We start from the raw sequence: 20,805 nt of genomic DNA on the forward strand, positions 1-20,805 counted from the left end.
GCACTTAAACACAAACACCTATGGTATACACTAAAAAACTTACCAAAATTACCTACTCAAACTAACACCAACTCATGACTATTTCACCCATCCTAACCGTACTGAACTAAACACACCTGTCATCTGCTCCTGTCCTGGCCACTGCCTGACTGACAAGAATAAAATGCGCTCGCTTTCAGTTCAATTCCGAAACTATGTTATATAAAATATTTTTTCTGCATGTCACTGCGTAACAGGTATTATTGATATACCTAGTCTTAATAGTTCATTTTTTATATTACTAATCATACAGTTTGTTTATGGTGTTATTACTTGCCTAAATTTTGTGCTTTAAGTCAAATCTTACTATTTAAATTTTATTTAAGACCTTTTTTTTACTATCTTTTAACTTCACATTTTTTTGTATTATTATTACTTGTTTAGTATCTGTGCAATCTGTAGAATAGTTCTTCTGCTACCTACACTTTGTACAGCGTGTAAAAGCTCTCATATCACCTCCTGTGCAATATTAACAGTTATCTTTATACTATTTATACATTGTTAGACTTGCATTAGTCATATGATTGCAGACATCGATCCTGACATTAACCTTGTATTAAATGACACACAAGATCCTAACAACAATTGCCTTTATTGCACTGCTAGTCAGGCTAAGACACTACTCAGTGCCAACAATAACATAACAATATTCAATTATAATGTCAGATCACTAAGCAAGCACAATGATGACCTCCAAGCACTACTGAATTCTCTAAATGTCAGTATGTCTATCATTACTCTCACTGAAACATGGCTAAAACATGATGTTACAAACATCTGTTCCATGCCTGGCTACACAGCCATGCACAGTTGTAGGCGAGATCAATTAAGAGGTGGAACAGCTATATACTATGATGAACTAGTGTATATAAATTCTACTTGCACAAGGGATGAGCATGGTGAATATACCTTCGCTAAATTTGAGTCCGAAGACCTTACTAAACCTCTAACAGTTGGAGCAGTTTATAGAGTTCTTCACTCCAATATTTACTCTTTTAGTGACAAACTAAGAAACATAATAACTAGCACTGAAATGAACAAACCACCTAATACTTGCAGGGGACTTCAACATAAATCTCATCCATGACCATGACATACAAGTGACTGAATTCACAAATACTATGAGCAGCTGCTTGCTTCTACCAACAACAACAAAACCTACAAGAATCACTGACACAAATGACTCATTACTAAACCGTATCTGGACAAACACTATAACCCCACTAACCCTTAAACTGTCCAATCATAGATCTACGTTTGCGCGCATAGCACTCCGAACGTAGATCTACTTCCAATTTTACATTGTTTCTTATGTAAAAAAAAAAATGTTGATCTACGTTCGGAGCACTACGCATGCAAACGTAGATCTATGTTTGGACAGTTTAAGGGTTAAAAGCAGGCATAATCACAGATAACACCACTCACCACTATCCCATTTTTCTCATAACCAACTTGTGTAAAGTGCCCCAGGACACAACTAATATCACATTCCGACTACATGATGAGTCATTTGTTAATAACTTGACTTCAGCATTTAGTGACGTTGACTGGCAAAACGAGCTAGCAGACAACTTCGATATTGATGAATGTGTTAATTTTTTTTATTAGTACACTGGCCGATTACCACCAAGGCAGGGTGGCCCTAAAAAGAAAAACTTTCACCATCATTCACTCCATCACTCTCTTGCCAGAAGGGTGCTTTACACTACAGTTTTTAAACTGCAACATTAACAACCCTCCTTCAGAGTGCAGGCACTGTACTTCCCATCTCCAGGACTCAAGTCCGGCCTGCCGGTTTCCCTGAACCCCTTCATAAATGTTACTTTGCTCACACTCCAACAGCACGTCAAGTATTAAAAACCATTTGTCTCCATTCACTCCTATCAAACACGCTCACGCATGCCTGCTGAAAGTCCAAGCCCCTCACACACAAAACCTCCTTTACCCCCTCCCTCCAACCTTTCCTAGGCCGACCCCTACCCCGCCTTCCTTCCACTACAGACTGATACACTCTTGAAGTCACTCTGTTTCACTCCATTCTCTCTACATGTCCGAACCACCTCAACAACCCTTCCTCAGCCCTCTGGGCAACAGTTTTGGTAATCCTGCACCTCCTCCTAACTTCCAAACTACGAATTCTCTGCATTATATTCACTCCACACATTGCCCTCAGACATGACATCTCCACTGCCTCCAGCCTTCTCCTTGCTGCAACATTCATCACCCATGCTTCACACCCATATAAGAGCATTTGGTAAAACTATACTCTCATACATTCCCCTCTTTGCCTCCAAGGACAAAGTTCTTTGTCTCCACAGACTCCTAAGTGCACCACTCAGGCTTTTCCCCTCAGCAGTTCTATGATTCACCTCATCTTTCATAGACCCATCCGCTGACACGTCCACTCCCAAATATCTGAATACATTCACCTCCTCCATACTCTCTCCCTCCAATCTGATATCCAATCTTTCATCACCTAATCTTTTTGTTATCCTCATAACCTTACTCTTTCCTGTATTCACTTTTAATTTTCTTCTTTTGCACACCCTACCAAATTCATCCACCAATCTCTGCAACTTCTCTTCAGAATCTCCCAAGAGCACAGTGTCATCAGCAAAGAGCAACTGTGACAACTCCCACTTTGTGTGTGATTCTTTATCTTTTAACTCCACGCCTCTTGCCAAGACCCTCGCATTTACTTCTCTTACAACCTCATCTATAAATATATTAAACAACAATGGTGACATCACACATCCTTATCTAAGGCCTACTTTTACTGGGAAATAATTTCCCTCTTTCCTACATACTCTAACTTGAGCCTCACTATCCTCGTAAAAACTCTTCACTGCTTTTAGTAACCTACCTCCTACACCATACTCCTGCAACATCTGCCACATTTCCCCCCTATCCACCCTGTCATACGCCTTTTCAAAATCCATAAATGCCACAAAGACCTCTTTAGCCTTATCTAAATACTGTTCACTTATATGTTTCACTGTAAACACCTGGTCCACACACCCCCTACCTTTCCTAAAGCCTCCTTGTTCATCTGCTATCCTATTCTCCGTCTTACTCTTAATTCTTTCAATAATAACTGTACCATACACTTTACCAGGTATACTCAACAGACTTTTTTTTTTTTTTTTCAACAAGTCGGCCTACTCCCACTGAGGCAGGGTGACCCAAAAAAGAAAGAAAATCCCCAAAAAGAAAATACTTTCATCATCATTCAACACTTTCACCACACTCACACATTATCACTGTTTTTGCAGAGGTGCCCAGAATACAACAGTTTAGAAGCATATACGTATAAAGATACACAACATATCCCTCCAAACTGCCAATATCCCAAACCCCTCCTTTAAAGTGCAGGCATTGTACTTCCCATTTCCAGGACTCAAGTCCGACTATATGACTCCAACAGATCATCAGGTCCCAAGTATCATTCGTCTCCATTCACTCCTATCTAACACGCTCATGCACGCTTGCTGGAAGTCCAAGCCCCTCGCCCACAAAACCTCCTTTACCCCCTATTTCCAACCCTTTCGAGGACAACCTCTACCCCTCCTTCCTTCCCCTATAGATTTATATGCTTTCCATGTCATTCTACTTTGATCCATTCTCTCTAAATGACCAAACCACCTCAACAACCCCTCTTCTGCCCTCTGACTAATGCTTTTATTAACTCCACACCTTCTCCTAATTTCCACACTCCAAATTTTCTGCATAATATTTACACCACACATTGCCCTTAGACAGGACATCTCCACTGCCTCCAACCGTCTCCTCGCTGCTGCATTTACCACCCAAGCTTCACATCCATATAAGAGTGTTGGTACAACTATACTTTCATACATTCCCTTCTTTGCCTCCATAGATAACGTTTTTTGACTCCACATATACCTCAACGCACCACTCACCTTTTTTCCCTCATCAATTCTGTGATTAACCTCATCCTTCATAAATCCATCCGCCGACACGTCAACTCCCAAGTATCTGAAAACGTTCACTTCTTCCATACTCCTCCTCCCCAATTTGATATCCAATTTTTTTTTTATCTAAATCATTTGATACCCTCATCACCTTACTCTTTTCTATGTTCACTTTCAACTTTCTACCTTTACACACATTCTCAAACTCATCCACTAACCTTTGCAATTTTTCTTTAGAATCTCCCATAAGCACAGTATCATCAGCAAAAAGTAACTGTGTCAATTCCCATTTTGAATTTGATTCCCCATAATTTAACCCCACCCCTCTCCCGAACACCCTAGCATTTACTTCTTTTACAACCCCATCTATAAATATATATTAAACAACCATGGTGACATTACACGTCCCTATCTAAGACCTACTTTTACTGGGAAATATTTTCCCTTTCTTCTACACACCCTAACCTGAGCCTCACTATCCTCATAAAAACTCTTTACAGCATTTAGTAACTTACCACCTATCCCATATACTTGCAACATCTGCCACATTGCTCCTCTATCCACTCTATCATATGCCTTTTGTAAATCCATAAATGCAATAAAAACTTCCCTACCTTTATCTAAATACTGTTCACATATATGCTTCAATGTAAACACTTTATCTACACATCCCCTACCCACTGAAACCTCCTTGCTCATCCGCAATCCTACATTCTGTCTTACCTCTAATTCTTTCAATTATAACCCTACCGTATACTTTTCCTGGTATACTCAATAAACTTATTCCTCTATAATTTTTACAATCTCTTTTGTTCCCTTTCCCTTTATATAAAGGGACTACATGCTCTCTGCCAATCCCTAGGTACCTTCCCCTCTTTCATACATTTATTAAACAAAAGTACCAAACACTACAACACTATATCCCCCCCTGCTTTTAACATTTCTGTCATGATCCCATCAGTTCCAGCTGCTTTACCCCTTTCATTCTGTGTAATGCCTCACGTACCTCCCCCACACTTACATTCTGCTCTTCTTCACTCCTAAAAGATGGTATACCTCCCTGACCAGTACATGAAATTACCACCTCCCTTTCTTCCTCAACATTTAAAAGTTCCTCAAAATATTCTCGCCATCTACCTAATACCTCCCTCTCCCCATCTTCTAACTCCCCTACTCTGTTTTTAACTGACAAATCCATACTTTCCCTAGGCTTTCTTAACTTGTTTAATTCACTCCAAAATTTTTTCTTATTTTCATTAAAATTTTTTGACAGTGCCTCTCCCACTCTATCATCTGCTCTCCTTTTGCATTCTCTCACCACTCTCTTCACCTTTCTTTTACTGTCCATATACTCTGCTTTTCTTATAACACTTCTGCTTTGTAAAAACCTCTCATAAGCTAACTTTTTCTCTTTTATCACACCCTTTACTTCATCATTCCACCAATCACTCCTCTTTCCACCTGCCCCCACCCTCCTATAACCACAAACTTCTGCCCCACATTCTAATACTGCATTTTTAAAACTATTCCAACCCTCTTCAACCCCCCCACTACTCATCTTTGCACTAGCCCACCTTTCTGCCAACAGTCGCTTATATCTCCCCCGAACTTCCTCCTCCCTTAGTTTATACAGTTTCACCTCCCTCTTACTTGTTGTTGCCACCTTCCTCTTTTCCCATCTACCTCTTACTCTAACTGTAGCTACAACTAAATAATGATCCGATATATCAGTTGTCCCTCTATAAACATGTACATCCTGGAGCCTACCCATCAACCTTTTATCCACCAATACATAATCTAACAAACTACTTTCATTACGTGCTACCTCATACCTTGTATATTTATTTATCCTCTTTTTCATAAAATATGTATTACTTATTACCAAATCTCTTTCTACACATAGCTCAATTAAAGGCTCCCCATTTACATTTACCCCTGGCACCCCAAATTTACCTACATAACATTTTTACCCACTTTAGCATTGAAATCCCCAACCACCGTTACTCTCACACTTGATTCAAAACTCCTCACGCATTCACTCAACATTTCCCAAAATCTCTCTCTCTCCTCTACACTTCTTTCTTCTCCAGGTGCATACACGCTTACTATAACCCACTTTTCACATCCAATCTTTATTTTACTCCACATAATCCTTGAATTAATACATTTATAGTCCCTCTTTTCCTGCCATAGTTTATCCTTCAACATTATTGCTACTCCTTCTTTAGCTCTAACTCTATTTGAAACCCCTGACCTAATCCCATTTATTCCTCTCCATTGAAACTCTCCCACCCCCTTCAGCTTCGTTTCACTTAAAGCCAGGACATCCAGCTTCTTCTCATTCATAACATCCACAATCATCTCTTTCTTATCATTTGCACAACATCCACGCACTTTCAGACTTCCCACTTTGACAATTTTCTTCTTCTTATTCTTTTTAGTAATCTTTACAGGAAAATGGGTTACTAGCCCATTGTTCCCGGCATTTTAGTTGACTTTTACAACACAAACACGCATGGCTTACGGAGGAAAGATTCTTATTCCACTTCCCCATGGATATAAAAGGAAAAGTAATAAGACCAAGAACTATTAAGATAAAATCAAAGAAAACTCAGATGAGTGTGTATAAATAAACGTGTACATGTATGTGTAGTGTGACCTAAGTGTTAACTTAAGATCACTAAATCATTTTAAATTAGTAATACACACTTAAAATTGTTCTGTTATAAACTGTACTTTTTTATTTTTTTTCCTACCCCCCTACTATAAATTATATTAATTATAACAAAAAATTCTACCTCCTTTTTATAATAATACATAATTAAAATTCACCACTTAGTAACCTATATCTAGTTTTAAGTAGTCTGTAAGCATTAACATTAATTTACCCAAAATGCTCATGCATGCTATTGGCTGCCTTTGTGCTTCACAGTATTTTATTACATGTAAGCTATACATTGTATACTATGCAAAGAAATAAAAATTTTGAATTTAGAATTTTAATTTCACTCTTTATTTTCCTATTTCATTCATACCACACATTAATCTTAATTCATAAAAAACTGCTATCAAATTATTTGTTTAATAATTTTCAGTGATGAAGGTAGTTCAAATGAAGATGGAATGATGGTTCGTGACATCTTCTTCTCATCTCGGGAGAACATCAACTTCATCCATGAATTATTTCGCCAAGCTTTGTGTCTCAGTTTCCGCTATGCGGCAATCATGAAGACCGTCATATTTACGTACAAGGACTGGATACAGATGAATGTAAGCATTAAATTGTTTCACATGTATGCCTTTGTATACAGCAGGGTCTCGCTTTACAACGTTTCACCTTATGGCATTCCGCTACAACAGACATTTCAAATTATGACCAAGAGTCTCTATATGGCTCCCCACCTGACTTTCTAATATGGTCACTGCGGGGTCACCCGGTTTGTTTACGTTCTCCGTGAGCACAACTCTCCATTATGTCTGGAAACTTTCCAAAATTTCAAGTGTTTGAAAGTTATTTCATATTTTATATATACAGTGGAACCTCGATACTCAAGCTTAATTCATTCCAGAAGGCTGTTCGAGTGCCAATCCGTTCAAGTATCAAACAAATTCTTCCCAACCAATTTTCTTTTTGTAAAGTAAAGTAAAATTTATTTCATTGCAAAGGTTAAAGTGTGTAATTACAATTTTGATTTGCTATGTACAAAGATAGCCACTATCAGGCTGAGGCATTTTGGGCAAATTAATCCTAATACATAGCAACTAATTAAAACTGGATAAGATAATAGAACATAGTAACTATACTTAAAACTAGACAAGAAGTAGTGGTTAACTGTTTTACAGTCATATTTAAACTTAATACAAGTGAGAGGTAGTAAGGTGGAGTAGGGCTTGGTAAAATAATCTTGAAATTGCACACAAAATCTACCTTAAAAGTAATGGTGTAGGTGGTAATATTTTATGGATTGGCAGAATTAAAAGCCAGGAGGTCACATAATAAAACTAATTAGCAGATGTTTTGGCTGATTTGGTTAATATTGAGAGATAAGATGATTTTTTAGCAAAGTCCTAAATTTATAAACTGTCGGGGGATCCTTGACCTGTTCCAGTAGCGAGTTCCAGATCTTCGGGCCCTTTATGTGCATAGCGTTCTTGCATAGTGAGAGACTGACTCGAGGGATGTTGAAGAGTGCCTTATGCCTTGTATTGTGGCTGTGCATTCTGTTGTAACTGTCAAGGGGTAGTTTTAGGGGAAGGTTTACAGTGGAGTTTAATGTTCTGTATATGATGGTAGGATTGCTGGTGTCTTTTGTCTGTCTCATAAACATGCAAGATTATAGGTACGTCTTGCTACTTCTACTTACACTTAGGTCACACTAAACATATATGTACACATTTATTTATACACACTCATCTGAGTTTTCTTTGATTTTATCTTAGTTCTTGTTCTAATTACTTTTCCTTTTATATCCATGGGGAAGTGGAATAAGAATCTTTCCTCCGTAAGCCATGCGTGTTGTAAAAGTCAACTAAAATGCCGGGAACAATGGGCTAGTAACCCATTTTCCTGTAAAAATTACTAAAAAGAATAAGAAGAAAATTGTCAAAGTAGGAAGTTTGAATGTGCGTGGATGTTGTGCAGATAAGAAAGAGATGATTGTGGATGTTATGAAAGAGAAGAAGATGGATATCCTGGTTTTAAGTGAAGCAAAGCTGAAGGGGGTGGGTGAGTTTCAGTGGAGAGGAATAAGTGGGATTAGGTCAGGGGTTTCTAATAGAGTTAGAGCTAAAGAAGGAGTAGCAATAATGTTGAAGGATAAGCTATGGCAGGAAAAGAGGGACTGTAAATGTATTAATTCAAGGATTATGTGGAGTAAAATAAAGGTTGGATGTGAGAAGTAGGTTATAGTAAGTGTTTATGCACCTGGGGAAGAGGAAAGTATAGAGGAGAGAGAGAGATTTTGGGAAATGTTGAGCAATTGCGTGGGGAGTTTTGAACCAAGTGTGAGAGTACTTGTGGTTGGGGATTTTAATGCTGAAGTGGGGAAAAATGTTGTGGAGGGAGTAGTAGGTAAATTTGGGGTGCCAGGGTAAATGAAAATGGGGAGCCTTTAACCCTTTCAGGGTCCAAGGCCCAAATCTGGAGTCACGCACCAGTGTCCAAGAATTTTCAAAAAAAAAATTTGTTATCTTTTCTTATGAAATCGTAGAGAATCTTTTTGTGAAGGTAATAAAACAAAAAGTACGAAATTTGGTGGAAAATTGACGAAATTATGCTCTCGCAAATTTTGATGTGTCAGCGATATTTACGAATCGGCGATTTTGCCGACTTTGACTCCCATTTTAGGCCAATTACATTATTCCAATCAACCAAATTCTTAGCTATTTCACTAGTATTACTTCTATTCTATCGATTGAGCACAAGAAATCGCCAAGTCAACTGTTTCAACTACAAAATAAAGTGATCGGAAATTGTTAATTTGGCCAATTTAACACAAAGTTCAAAATATTCCAATTTCAAAATAGGGTCCAGAATGAACAATGTAGGCATTCCTGGCACTAAACTAACATTTCCTCTGTTCATTAGTTATGTTTTGAGGCTTTACAAATAAATTCCATTTTGATTTTTTATTCACATAATGAATTTTTATTCACACCAAAAAATAGAAGATTTACTGTTATGCAATACTGTAATAATTGTATAAATATCATCACCATATTTGTGAATGTATATTAGACCCACCAGCTGACGTGTATTAGACGTGTGAGGTCGTTTGTTTACTCTTGAATATCGGCAAAAATTTAACATTTCTGCTACTTTGAGCTCAGTTTCAAGCCATTTCCAGTGCTAAAACCAATCAAAATCATCTCTATTTCTGTAATATGTCTTCCATTCTATCAAATGAGACCAAGAAATCGCAAATACAACTATAAAAAACATACGAAAAAACACTGCAAAGTTGCTGTTTTAATCGAAAAATCATGATTTAATTTTTTTTCTCTCATTATACACAGTGTGCTGCAGGATCTGTTTTATGTGGTGCACACATGCCACATAGATGTATTCTCTCATATCTAGGCCCAAATGTACCACTCACAGTTTATCAGAGTGAGCTGAGCTCATGGCGTAGATCTACGGTTTGGACCCTGAACATAAAGCCATAGATCTACGGGACGGACCCTGAAAGGGTTAATTTAGTTATGTGTAGAAAGAGGTTTGGTAAAAAGTAATACATATTTTATGAAAAAGAGGATAAATAAATATACAAGGTATGATGTAGCACGTAGTGAAAGTAGTTTGTTAGATTATGTATTGGTGGATAAAAGGTTGATGGGTAGGCTCCAGGATGTACACGCTTATAAAGGGGCAACTGATATATCGGATCATTATCTAGTTGTAGCTACAGTTAGAGTAAGAGGTAGATGGGATAAGAGGAAGGTGGCAACAACAAGTAAGAGGGAGGTGAAAGTGTATAAACTAAGGGAGGAGGAAGTTCGGGTGAAATATAAGCAACTATTGGCAGAAAGGTGGGCTGGGGCAGGTATGAGTAGTGGGGGGTTGAAGAGGGTTGGAATAGTTTTAAAAATGCAGTATTAGAATGTGGGGCAGAAGTTTGTGGTTATAGGAGGGTGGGGGCAGAAGGAAAGAGGAGTGATTGGTGGAATGATGAAGTAAAGGGTATGATAAAAGAGAAAAAAGTTAGCTTATGAGAGGTTTTTACAAAGCAGAAGTGTTATAAGAAGAGTAGAGTATATGGAGAGTGAAAGAAAGGTGAAGAGAGTGGTGAGGGAGTGCAAAAGGAGAGCGGATGATAGAGTGGGAGAGGTACTGTCAAGGAACTTTAATGAAAATAAGAAAAAAAATTTTGAGTAAGTTAAACAAGTTAAGAAAGCCTAGGGAACAAATGGATTTATCAGTTAAAAACAGAGAAGGGGAGTTAGTAGATGGGGAGATGAAGGTTTTGGGTAGATGGCGAGAATACTTTGAGGAACTTTTAAATGTCGACGAAGAAAGGGAGGCGGTAATTTCATGCACTGGCCAGAGAGGTATATCATCTTTTAGGAGTGAAGAGCAGGATGTGAGTGTGGGGGAGATTCATGAGACATTACGTAGAATGAAAGGGGGTAATGCAGCTGGAACTGAAGGGATCATGAAAAAAATGTTAAAAGCAGGGGGGACATAGTGTTGGAGTGGTTGGTATTTTTATTTAATAAATGTATGAAAGAGGGGAAGGTACCTAGGGATTGGCGGAGAGCGTGTATAGTCCCTTTATATAAAGGGAAGGGGATAAGAGAGATTGTAAAAATTATAGAGGAATAAGTTTACTGAGTATACCAGGAAAAGTGTACAGTAGGGTTATTATTGAAAGAATTAGAGGTAAGACAGAATGTAGGGTTGCGGATGAGCAAGGAGGTTTTAGGGTGGGTAGGGGATGTGTAGATCAAGTGTTTACATTGAAGCATATATTATTATTTTTTTTTTTATTATTAACACACTGGCCGATTCCCACCTAGGCAGGGTGGCCCAAAAAAGAAAAACTTTCACCATCATTCACTTCATCACTGTCTTGCCAGAAGGGTGCTATACACTACAGTTTTTAAACTGCGACATTAACACCCCTCCTTCAGAGTGCAGGCACTGTACTTCCCGTCTCCAGGACTCAAGTCCGGCCTGCTGGTTTCCCAGAATCCCTTCATAAATGTTACTTTGCTCACACTCCAACAGCACGTCAGGTATTAAAAACCATTTGTCTCCATTCACTCCTATCAAACACGCTCATGCATGCCCGGTGGAAGTCCAAGCCCCTCGCACACAAAACCTCCTTTACCCCCTCCCTCCAACCTTTCCTAGGCCGACCCCTACTCCGCCTTCCTTCCACTACAGACTGATACACTCTTGAAGTCATTCTGTTTCGCTCCATTCTCTCTACATGTCCGAACCACCTCAACAACCCTTCCTCAGCCCTCTGGACAACAGTTTTGGTAATCCCGCACCTCCTCCTAACTTCCAAACTACGAATTCTCTGCATTATATTCACACCACACATAGCCCTCAGACATGACATCTCCACTGCCTCCAGCCTTCTCCTCGCTGCAACATTCATCACCCATGCTTCACTCCCATAAAAGAGCATTGGTAAAACTATACTCTCATACATTCCCCTCTTTGCCTCCAAGGACAAAGTTCTTTGTCTCCACAGACTCCTAAGTGCACCGCTCACCCTTTTCCCCTCATCAATTCTATGATTCACCTCATCTTTCATAGACCCATCCGCTGACACGTCCACTCCCAAATATCTGAATACATTCACCTCCTCTATACTCTCTCCCTCCAATCTGATATCCAATCTTTCATCACCTAATCTTTTTGTTATCCTCATAACCTTACTCTTTCCTGTATTCACTTTTAATTTTCTTCTTTTGCATACCCTACCAAATTCATCCACCAACCTCTGCAACTTCTCTTCAGAATCTCCCAGGAGCACAGTGTCATCAGCAAAGAGCAACTGTGACAACTCCCACTTTATGTGTGATTCTTTATCTTTTAACCCTTTGACTGTTTCCGACGTATAAATACGTCTTACGAGCCAATGTTTCTGACGTATTTATACGCATAAATTCTAGCAGCTTCAAATCAAGCAGGAGAAAGCTGGTAGGCCCACATGTGAGAGAATGGGTCTCCATGGTCAGTGTGCACCATATAAAAAAAATCGGGGAGCCAGTGGTGCATTGTGGGAATGCCATTTCAGTTGTCCTTTTTCAGCATGTCTAGCGGTAAGAAATATGTGATTCCCCAGCAAATCTGGGACTCTTCTCTTCCCAAGTGATGCTCTAACACAGATGGAAGTGTCAGTGAAGATCAATTTCATGATTTGGAGGAGTTTGAGACCAAAAGCAATGGAGGAGGAGGAGGGGACGAAGAGGAGGAGGAGGAGGAGGAGGAGGAGGGAAGGAAGAGGAGGAGGAGGAGGAGGAGGAGGAGGAAGAAGAAGATGTAATAATATTGTTCCCTTGAAGCAAGAAAAAAAAAAAGTCCACCCCATGACAGTGACAAGATAAGGGGAGATAACATCTGATAAGAGCTGACTTTGATGAGCGTAAAGGAGGGTAATATTACATGACCATCGCCCTCCCTTTGTTTTTGCTGGTACACAAACATTTGTCTGTCTGTCAAGCTCCCTGTCTGTCCATCTAGCTCTCTGTCTCAGAGAGAGCCACAAGACTGTGTCATCACGTTTACTCACATCTTCAAGCAGAGTATAGCACTTTGTCTGGATTTCTTGGGTTATCCTAGGTAATTTACACTATGTATACTTGTATTTATGTGTACCTGTGAGACAGAGATAGGCAGACAGATAGAAAGAGAGACAGATTGAAAGATATAGAATGAGGGAGAAAGATAATTAGATAGAATGGAGGAGGGGAAGCAGCATCCGACCCCATTGTTTTGACAGGCGGTAGGGGTAGTGACTAATGAGACAATATGTCACTTTGACAGCTGCCGACTTCTGACTCAAAACAATTATAAGCCACACACTCGCACACAAGACAAGGAGGAGGAGAAGGAGGAGGAGGAGGAGGAGGAGGAGGAGGAGGAGGAGGAGGAGGAGAAGGAGAAGGAGGAGAAGGAGAAGGAGGAGAAGGAGAAGGAGAAGGAGGAGAAGGAGGAGGAGGAGAAGGAGGAGGAGGAGAAGGAGGAGGAGGAGAAGGAGGAGGAGGAGAAGGAGGAGGAGGAGGAGAAGGAGGAGGAGGAGGAGGAGGAGAAGGAGGAGGAGGAGAAGGAGGAGGAGGAGGAGAAGAAGGAGGAGGAGGAGGAGAAGGAGGAGGAGGAGGAGGAGAAGGAGGAGGAGGAGGAGGAGGAGGAGGAGGAGGAGGAGGAGAAGGAGGAGGAGGAGGAGGAGGAGGTGGAGGAGGAGGAGGAGAAGGAGGAGGAGAAGGAGGAGGAGAAGGAGGAGAAGGAGGAGGAGAAGGAGGAGGAGGAGGAGAAGGAGGAGGAGAAGGAGGAGAAGGAGGAGGAGAAGGAGGAGGAGGAGGAGGAGGAGGAGGAGGAGGAGAAGGAGGAGGAGGAGAAGGAGGAGGAGGAGAAGGAGGAGGAGGAGGAGGAGAAGGAGGAGGAGGAGGAGGAGGAGAAGGAGGAGGAGGAGGAGAAGGAGGAGGAGAAGGAGGAGGAGGAGGAGGAGAAGGAGGAGGAGGAGGAGGATTGTTTGTTTGTTTGTTTTTGTAAACAAGTTTTGTAAACAATATATTGATAATTATGTTTGTGTGCTTATTGTGTTGTATACAACGAGTGTATATATATACATTGCACCTTACTTTGGTCTCATAGGCCACATAATTTATGTGAAAAAATAAAATAGTGAAAAAAACAAAAAACCTTCAATTACAAGTAAACTAAAGTTTACCGGGTGAGCGGCAGTCGCCGCTGTTGCCATACGCGGCTCATTTTCTGCAAACTTCACGGCTCTATATCTCGGTAAGTACCAATGGCAAAAATTTTTTTTTGGACTAAAACACTCAGAAAAATAATCTTAACATTTTCATAAGAAAAAATAATTTTTTTTTTTTTTGAATATTTGGCGACATAGAATGACAGTTTCAGAGAGGGGCCTGAAACAGTCAAAGGGTTAACTCCACGCCTCTTGCCAAGACCCTCGCATTTACTTCTCTTACAACCCTGTCTATAAATATATTAAACAACCACGGTGACATCACACATCCTTGTCTGAGGCCTACTTTTACTGGGAAATAATCTCCCTCTTTCCTACATACTCTAACTTGAGCCTCACTATCCTTGTAAAAACTCTTCACTACTTTCAGTAACCTACCTCCTACACCATACACCTGCAACATCTGCCACATTGCCCCCCTATCCACCCTGTCATACTCCTTTTCCAAATCCATAAATGCCACAAAAACCTCTTCAGCCTTATCTAAATACTGTTCACTTATATGTTTCACTGTAAACACCTGGTCCACACACCCCCTACCTTTCCTAAAGCCTCCTTGTTCATCTGCTATCCTATTCTCCGTCTTACTCTTAATTCTTTCAATAATAACTGTACCATACACTTTACCAGGTATACTCAACAGACTTATCCCCCTATAATTTTTGCACTCTTTTGTCCCCTTTGCCTTTATACAAAGGAACTATGCATGCTCTCTGCCAATCCCTAGGTACCTTACCCTCTTCCATACATTTGTTAAATAATTGCACCAACCACTCCAAAACTATATCCCCACCAGCTTTTAACATTTCTATCTTTATCCCATCAATCCCAGCTGCCTTACCCCCTTTCATTTTTACCTGCTGCCTCACGAACTTCCCCCACACTCACAACTGGCTCTTCCTCACTCCTACAAGATGTTATTCCTCCTTGCCCTATACACGAAATCACAGCTTCCCTATCTTCATCAACATTTAACAATTCCTCAAAATATTCCCTCCATCTTCCCAATACCTCTAACTCTCCATTTAATAACTTTCCTCTCCTATTTTTAACTGACAAATCCATTTGTTCTCTAGGCTTTCTTAACTTGTTAATCTCACTCCAAAACTTTTTCTTATTTTCAACAAAATTTGTTGATGACATATCACCCACTCTCTCATTTGCTCTCCTTTTACATTGCTTCACCACTCTCTTAACCTCTCTCTTTTTCACCATATACTCTTCCGTCCTTGCATCACTTTTACTTTATAAAAACTCATATGCTAACTTTTTCTCCCTTACTACTCTCTTTACATCATCATTCCACCAATCACTCCTCATCCCTCCCGCACCCTCTTTCCTGTAACCACAAACTTCTGCAGAACACTCTAATACTACATTTTTAAACCTACCCCATACCTCTTCGACCCCTTTGCCTATGCTCTCATTAGCCCATCTATCCTCCAATAGCTGTACTGATGCTTCTATTCTCCTTGTATCCCATCTGCCTTTTACTCTCAGTGTAGCTACAACTTTAACCCTTTGACTGTTTCAGGCCCTTCTCTGAAACTGTCATTCTATGTCGCCAAATATTCGAAAAAAAAAAAAATTATTTTTTCTTATGAAAATGTTAGGAATATTTTTACTAGTGTTTTAAGCCTAAAAAAAAATTTTTGCCATCAGTACTTACCGAGATATAGAGCCGCAAAGTTTGCAGAAATTGACGTGCGTACGGCAACAGCGGCGACTGCCGCCCACCCGGTATTCTTTTATTTACTCTAATTCAAAGGTTTCTTGCATTTTTCAATATTTTTCTTTTCCAGGTAACTTATGTGGCCTGTGAGACCAATGTAAGGTGCATTGTTCAAATATACACTCATTATTTACAACACAATAACAGAACAAACTTTATCACTATTAGTTTGTGTATACACTTTGTTTACACAAACAAACAATACAAAACAATGTTTATTACTATTGTTCCATAATATATATACATATGTACAGTCACTAACCACGTTCCTAGAACTGCTGCAGCTTGTGGAACTCTTTGAAACATGGGTATATGCAGAGGGGCACTTCACACTCCTCACACATAAAACGAGTGTCTCTGCGTGTTTGTGGGCGTTTTGTGGTATGCATACATACATAACACCTCTTCTGAGCATTTTTCTTGGCAGTAGTAGGAGGCAGTTGTATGGGGTAGTGATCACCAGGCCTCAAACGAGATGACGTCTGTGGGCGCTGGTCTATTGCAGGAGTTGCTCCTTTGTACTTTGCAATTATTTGTCTGATTACTGACAGGCAAAATTCACCATATTTTGGTGTTTTGTTGGTCTTCAACTTGTATATGTTATAAGCATTTAGCATAGAGATATCAACAAGATGGAAAAAAAGTTTGATATACCACTTATAACTCTTGCGTACACAGTCTGCAAACCCAATCTGCATGTCACATTTGTCCACTAAGCGCATATTGAGGTTGTAGTCCATGACAGCTGCAGGCTTTAGAATGGGTTCATTGGTCTCTCTGTTGTCCCTGCCACTGGGTACCATTTCGTTTGTGTGAACTGATGTCAACAATGTGACATCACGTTTGTCATGCCACCGAAATGCCATGATGTCATTGGCAGCAAAGGCTTGCACCTCACCTCTGCGAGTGCCAGCGTCGAACCTTGGCATATGTTTGCGATTACCACGCACTGTGCCACACACGTCTGTCAAGTTCACTCGCAAGAAATCACTGAGTAAGGGGCTTGTGTACCAGTTATCAGTAAATAACATATGCCCCTTACCAAGATATGGTTCCATCATTGTTCGAACCACATCACCAGAGATACCCAATAACTTCATGGTATCTCTCAAAGTATTACTGCCAGTGTACACAATAATATCTAAAACAAGACCACTTCTGCAATCACACAGTACAAATAGCTTTATACCAAAGCGTTTCCTCTTGCTTGGTATATATTGCTTGAATGAGAGTCTTCCTTTGAATAAAATCAAGGACTCATCAATAACAAGCTTCCTGAAGGGATAAAAATACATGCAGCACTTTTGTTTCAGGTACATAAACACATTTCTTATCTTATATAACCTGTCGCTTCTGTCAGGCCTGGTTTTGTCTGAAAAGTGTAACATACGCAACAGTATCAGGAAACGATTGACACCTATAATGTCACTAAAACCTGGAGTTGAAATCAGGCGATCTGTTGTCCAGTATGTGGTGACAGTGTGCTTATACACATGTGGCATAAGCATTATTGTGGCAAAAAACAGGTACATCTCTGCCACAGTTGTCTCCTTCCACTTGTGTAGCCGTGATTTTGGTGAGAGAATTGTATTTGCCATGGTGTATTCACAGTATGTGTTGGTTTCCCTGACAATGATGTCCATCAGGGGTTCATCGAAGAATAACTCAAAGCAGTCCAGTTCACTGGCATTGTTCCCAAGTGGACAAGATGGCTTTATTCCACTTTGTGTTTCATCAAAGTCATGGGGACTGGGAACAAACTCGTCACCGTCCTGCCAATCCCAGATGCGGTCTGCTGGTGGGGTCTGGATATTGTACCGTGGTTGTGGCTGTGCAGGTTGTGGTGGTGCAGGTTGTGGCAGTGTGGGGTAGGGTGAGGCTGGTTGTTCTGCTGAGTCAGCCGCATGGCTAGTAGCGTGGCCCGGTGATGGTGCCACATGGGCCGTGCCACCCTCACTATCACCACCACTGCCTCCTCCCTCACTGTCACCATTCATACCCATCGTTACAATATCGTCATCTTCACTATCAGGTCGTGGTGTTGGGCCACGGGATGTGCTCCCAGAGTTTCTCCTTCCCCTTGGAACAACATATGAAACACTACCAGACCGCATGCTACGTCGTACATACTGGCGCTTCACTGGGGAATATTCACTCTCACTGTCACTAGAACTGCTTTCAATGACCTTGAAATCACTATCACTATCACTGCTATCATCAGGGTGTTGTACACGACCAAATAGTTTCCTCTTTCGTCCTGGTACAGGCGAAGGTGAATGTGAACAAGCCGGCACAGCACCAGAGGTCGAAGGTTGTGGGTCATCTGGGTTTTCGTCACTATTTACGTTATCCTGGGCACTTTTTTCGGTAACACTCACTTGAAAACCCTTGAATTCACTGTCACTGACATTTTCATCGCTGTTAGAGCTATCACTTGGGAACAAAAGACCTCCAATCCGCCGAGGAGTGAGGAACTTCTTACCGAGAGGCATGGTGAAAATGGACTGACAACATGGCGTTCCCACAATGCACCGCTAGGTCCCAGATTTTTTTCACAGGGTGCACACCGACCACTGAGACCCATTCTCTCCCGTGTAGGCCTACCAGGCCTTTGGCGCGCGATTTGAAGCCGCTAGAATTTGTGCGTATAAATACGTCAGAAACATTGGCTCGTAAGACGTATTTATACGTCGGAAACAGTCAAAGGGTTAAAGTGATCTGATATATCTGTGGCCCCTCTATAAACATGTACATCCTGAAGTCTTCTCAACAGTCTTTTATCTACCAATACATAATCCAACAAACTACTGTCATTTCGCCCTGCATCATATCTTGTACGTATACTTATTTATCCTCTTTTTCTTAAAATTTGTATTACCTATAACTAAACCCTTTTCTGTGCAAAGTTCAATCAAAGGGCTCCCATTATCATTTACACCTGGCACCCCAAACTTACCTACCACACCCTCTCTAAAAGTTTCTCCTACTTTAGCATTCAGGTCCCCTACCACAATTACTCTCTCACTTGGTTCAAAGGCTCCTATACATTCACTTAACATCTCCCAACATCTCTCTTTCCCCTCTACATTCCTCTCTTCTCCAGGTGCATACACGCTTATTATGACCCACTTTTCGCATCCAACCTTTACTTTAATCCACATAATCCTTGAATTTACACATTCATATTCTCTTTTCTCCTTCCATAACTGATCCTTCAACATTATTGCTACCCCTCCCTTAGCTCTAACTCTCTCAGATAATCCAGATTTAATCCCATTTATTCCCCCTAACAAAACTCCCCTACCCCCTTCAGCTTTGTTTTGCTTAGGGCAAGGACATCCAACTTCTTTTCATTCATAACATCAGCAATCATCTGTTTCTTGTCATCCGCACTACATCCACGCACATTCAAGCATCCGAGTTTTTTAAAGTTTTTCTTCTTCTCTTTTTTAGTAAATGTTTACAGGAGAAGGGGTTACTAGCCCATTGCTCCTGGCATTTTAGTCGCCTCATACGACACGTATGGCTTACGGAGGAAAGATTCTTTTCCATTTCCCCATGGACAATAGAAGAAATAAAGAAGAGCAAGAGCTATTTAAAAAAAGGAGAAAAACCTAGATGTATGTACAGTGGTCCCTCAATTATCGTCCTTAATCCGTTCCTGGAAGTAGGACTATTATCGAAATAGATGATTTTTGAACCAATTTTCCCCATAAGAAATAATGTAAAACCAATTAATTCGTTCCAGACACCCAGAAGTATCAACAACAATTTTTTTTTTTACCTCAAAGATAGATTTACATGCGCAAAAGAATGAACATTAAACATGACAGTTACCTTTATTGAAGGCTGTTGTTGATGAATGGAAGACAGTGAGGAGGAGAGAGGGAAGAGAGGTTATTGTTTGGAAGGGGAATCCCCCTTCATAAGGACTCTAGGTCACTTCAGGGGTTACTTCTCTAGCATGAATATAGATTTACATGCAGAAAAGAATGCCAAATAAATGGAAAGCACTAATAAAATGTATAAATGAACATTGGCAATAGGGGTAGTTGATGAGTGGAATGGTCTGCCTAGTAGGGTGATCAAAGCTGAAACATTGGGTAGTTTCCAATTTAGGTTGGATAAATACATGAGTGAGAAGGGTTGGATTTGAGTTGGACTTGCACCTGAGCTTATTGCTTGGGTAGCATTTGTTCTGTTAGTGGGTTGGATTTGTGAAGGACCAGCCTAGTATGGGCCAACAGGCGTACTGCAGTGTTCCTCCTTTCTTATGTTCTTATTGAAGACTTGTTTGTGTGAGGGAGGGATGGTAAGTTTATTGTTGGATAATATGACACTAATATCAACTCTGCGGCTTATTTATCTATCACAATTCAACTAATATGACATAATAAACAATATTAATAACATAGAAACATGGAATATACTCTAGAATGAATAAAATAAGTCATTACGTATGTCACAAGAGGTGTTGTGTTGTGTTGTTGTTGGGTATATAAGGGCCACTGAGAGTAAGCCGTCCATAATGGTGGTGAAGCAGCAGCTGAGGCGGCGGTGTTTTCTGTAGCCCTATATAACTCCAACAACATTAGAGGAGTTGGTAGAATCGCTGAATCACTAAAGAAGGAACCCTCTACCACCATCACTATGA

General features: G+C 40.3%; 1 protein-coding gene across 1 annotated transcript in view; it reads left to right on the top strand.

Annotated features, from left to right (window-relative positions):
• Nucleotides 1-20,805, top strand: part of LOC128703704 (ral GTPase-activating protein subunit alpha-1) — a 271,349-nt gene that overhangs the window by 93,720 nt on the left and 156,824 nt on the right. The window contains exon 8 of the mRNA XM_070086908.1: nt 7,067-7,241. Coding sequence (XP_069943009.1) covers nt 7,067-7,241 — 175 coding nt within the window. The remainder of the gene's footprint in view (nt 1-7,066; nt 7,242-20,805) is intronic.

This window comes from Cherax quadricarinatus, chromosome 20, assembly GCF_038502225.1.
Source record: "Cherax quadricarinatus isolate ZL_2023a chromosome 20, ASM3850222v1, whole genome shotgun sequence".
NCBI lineage: Eukaryota > Metazoa > Arthropoda > Malacostraca > Decapoda > Parastacidae > Cherax > Cherax quadricarinatus.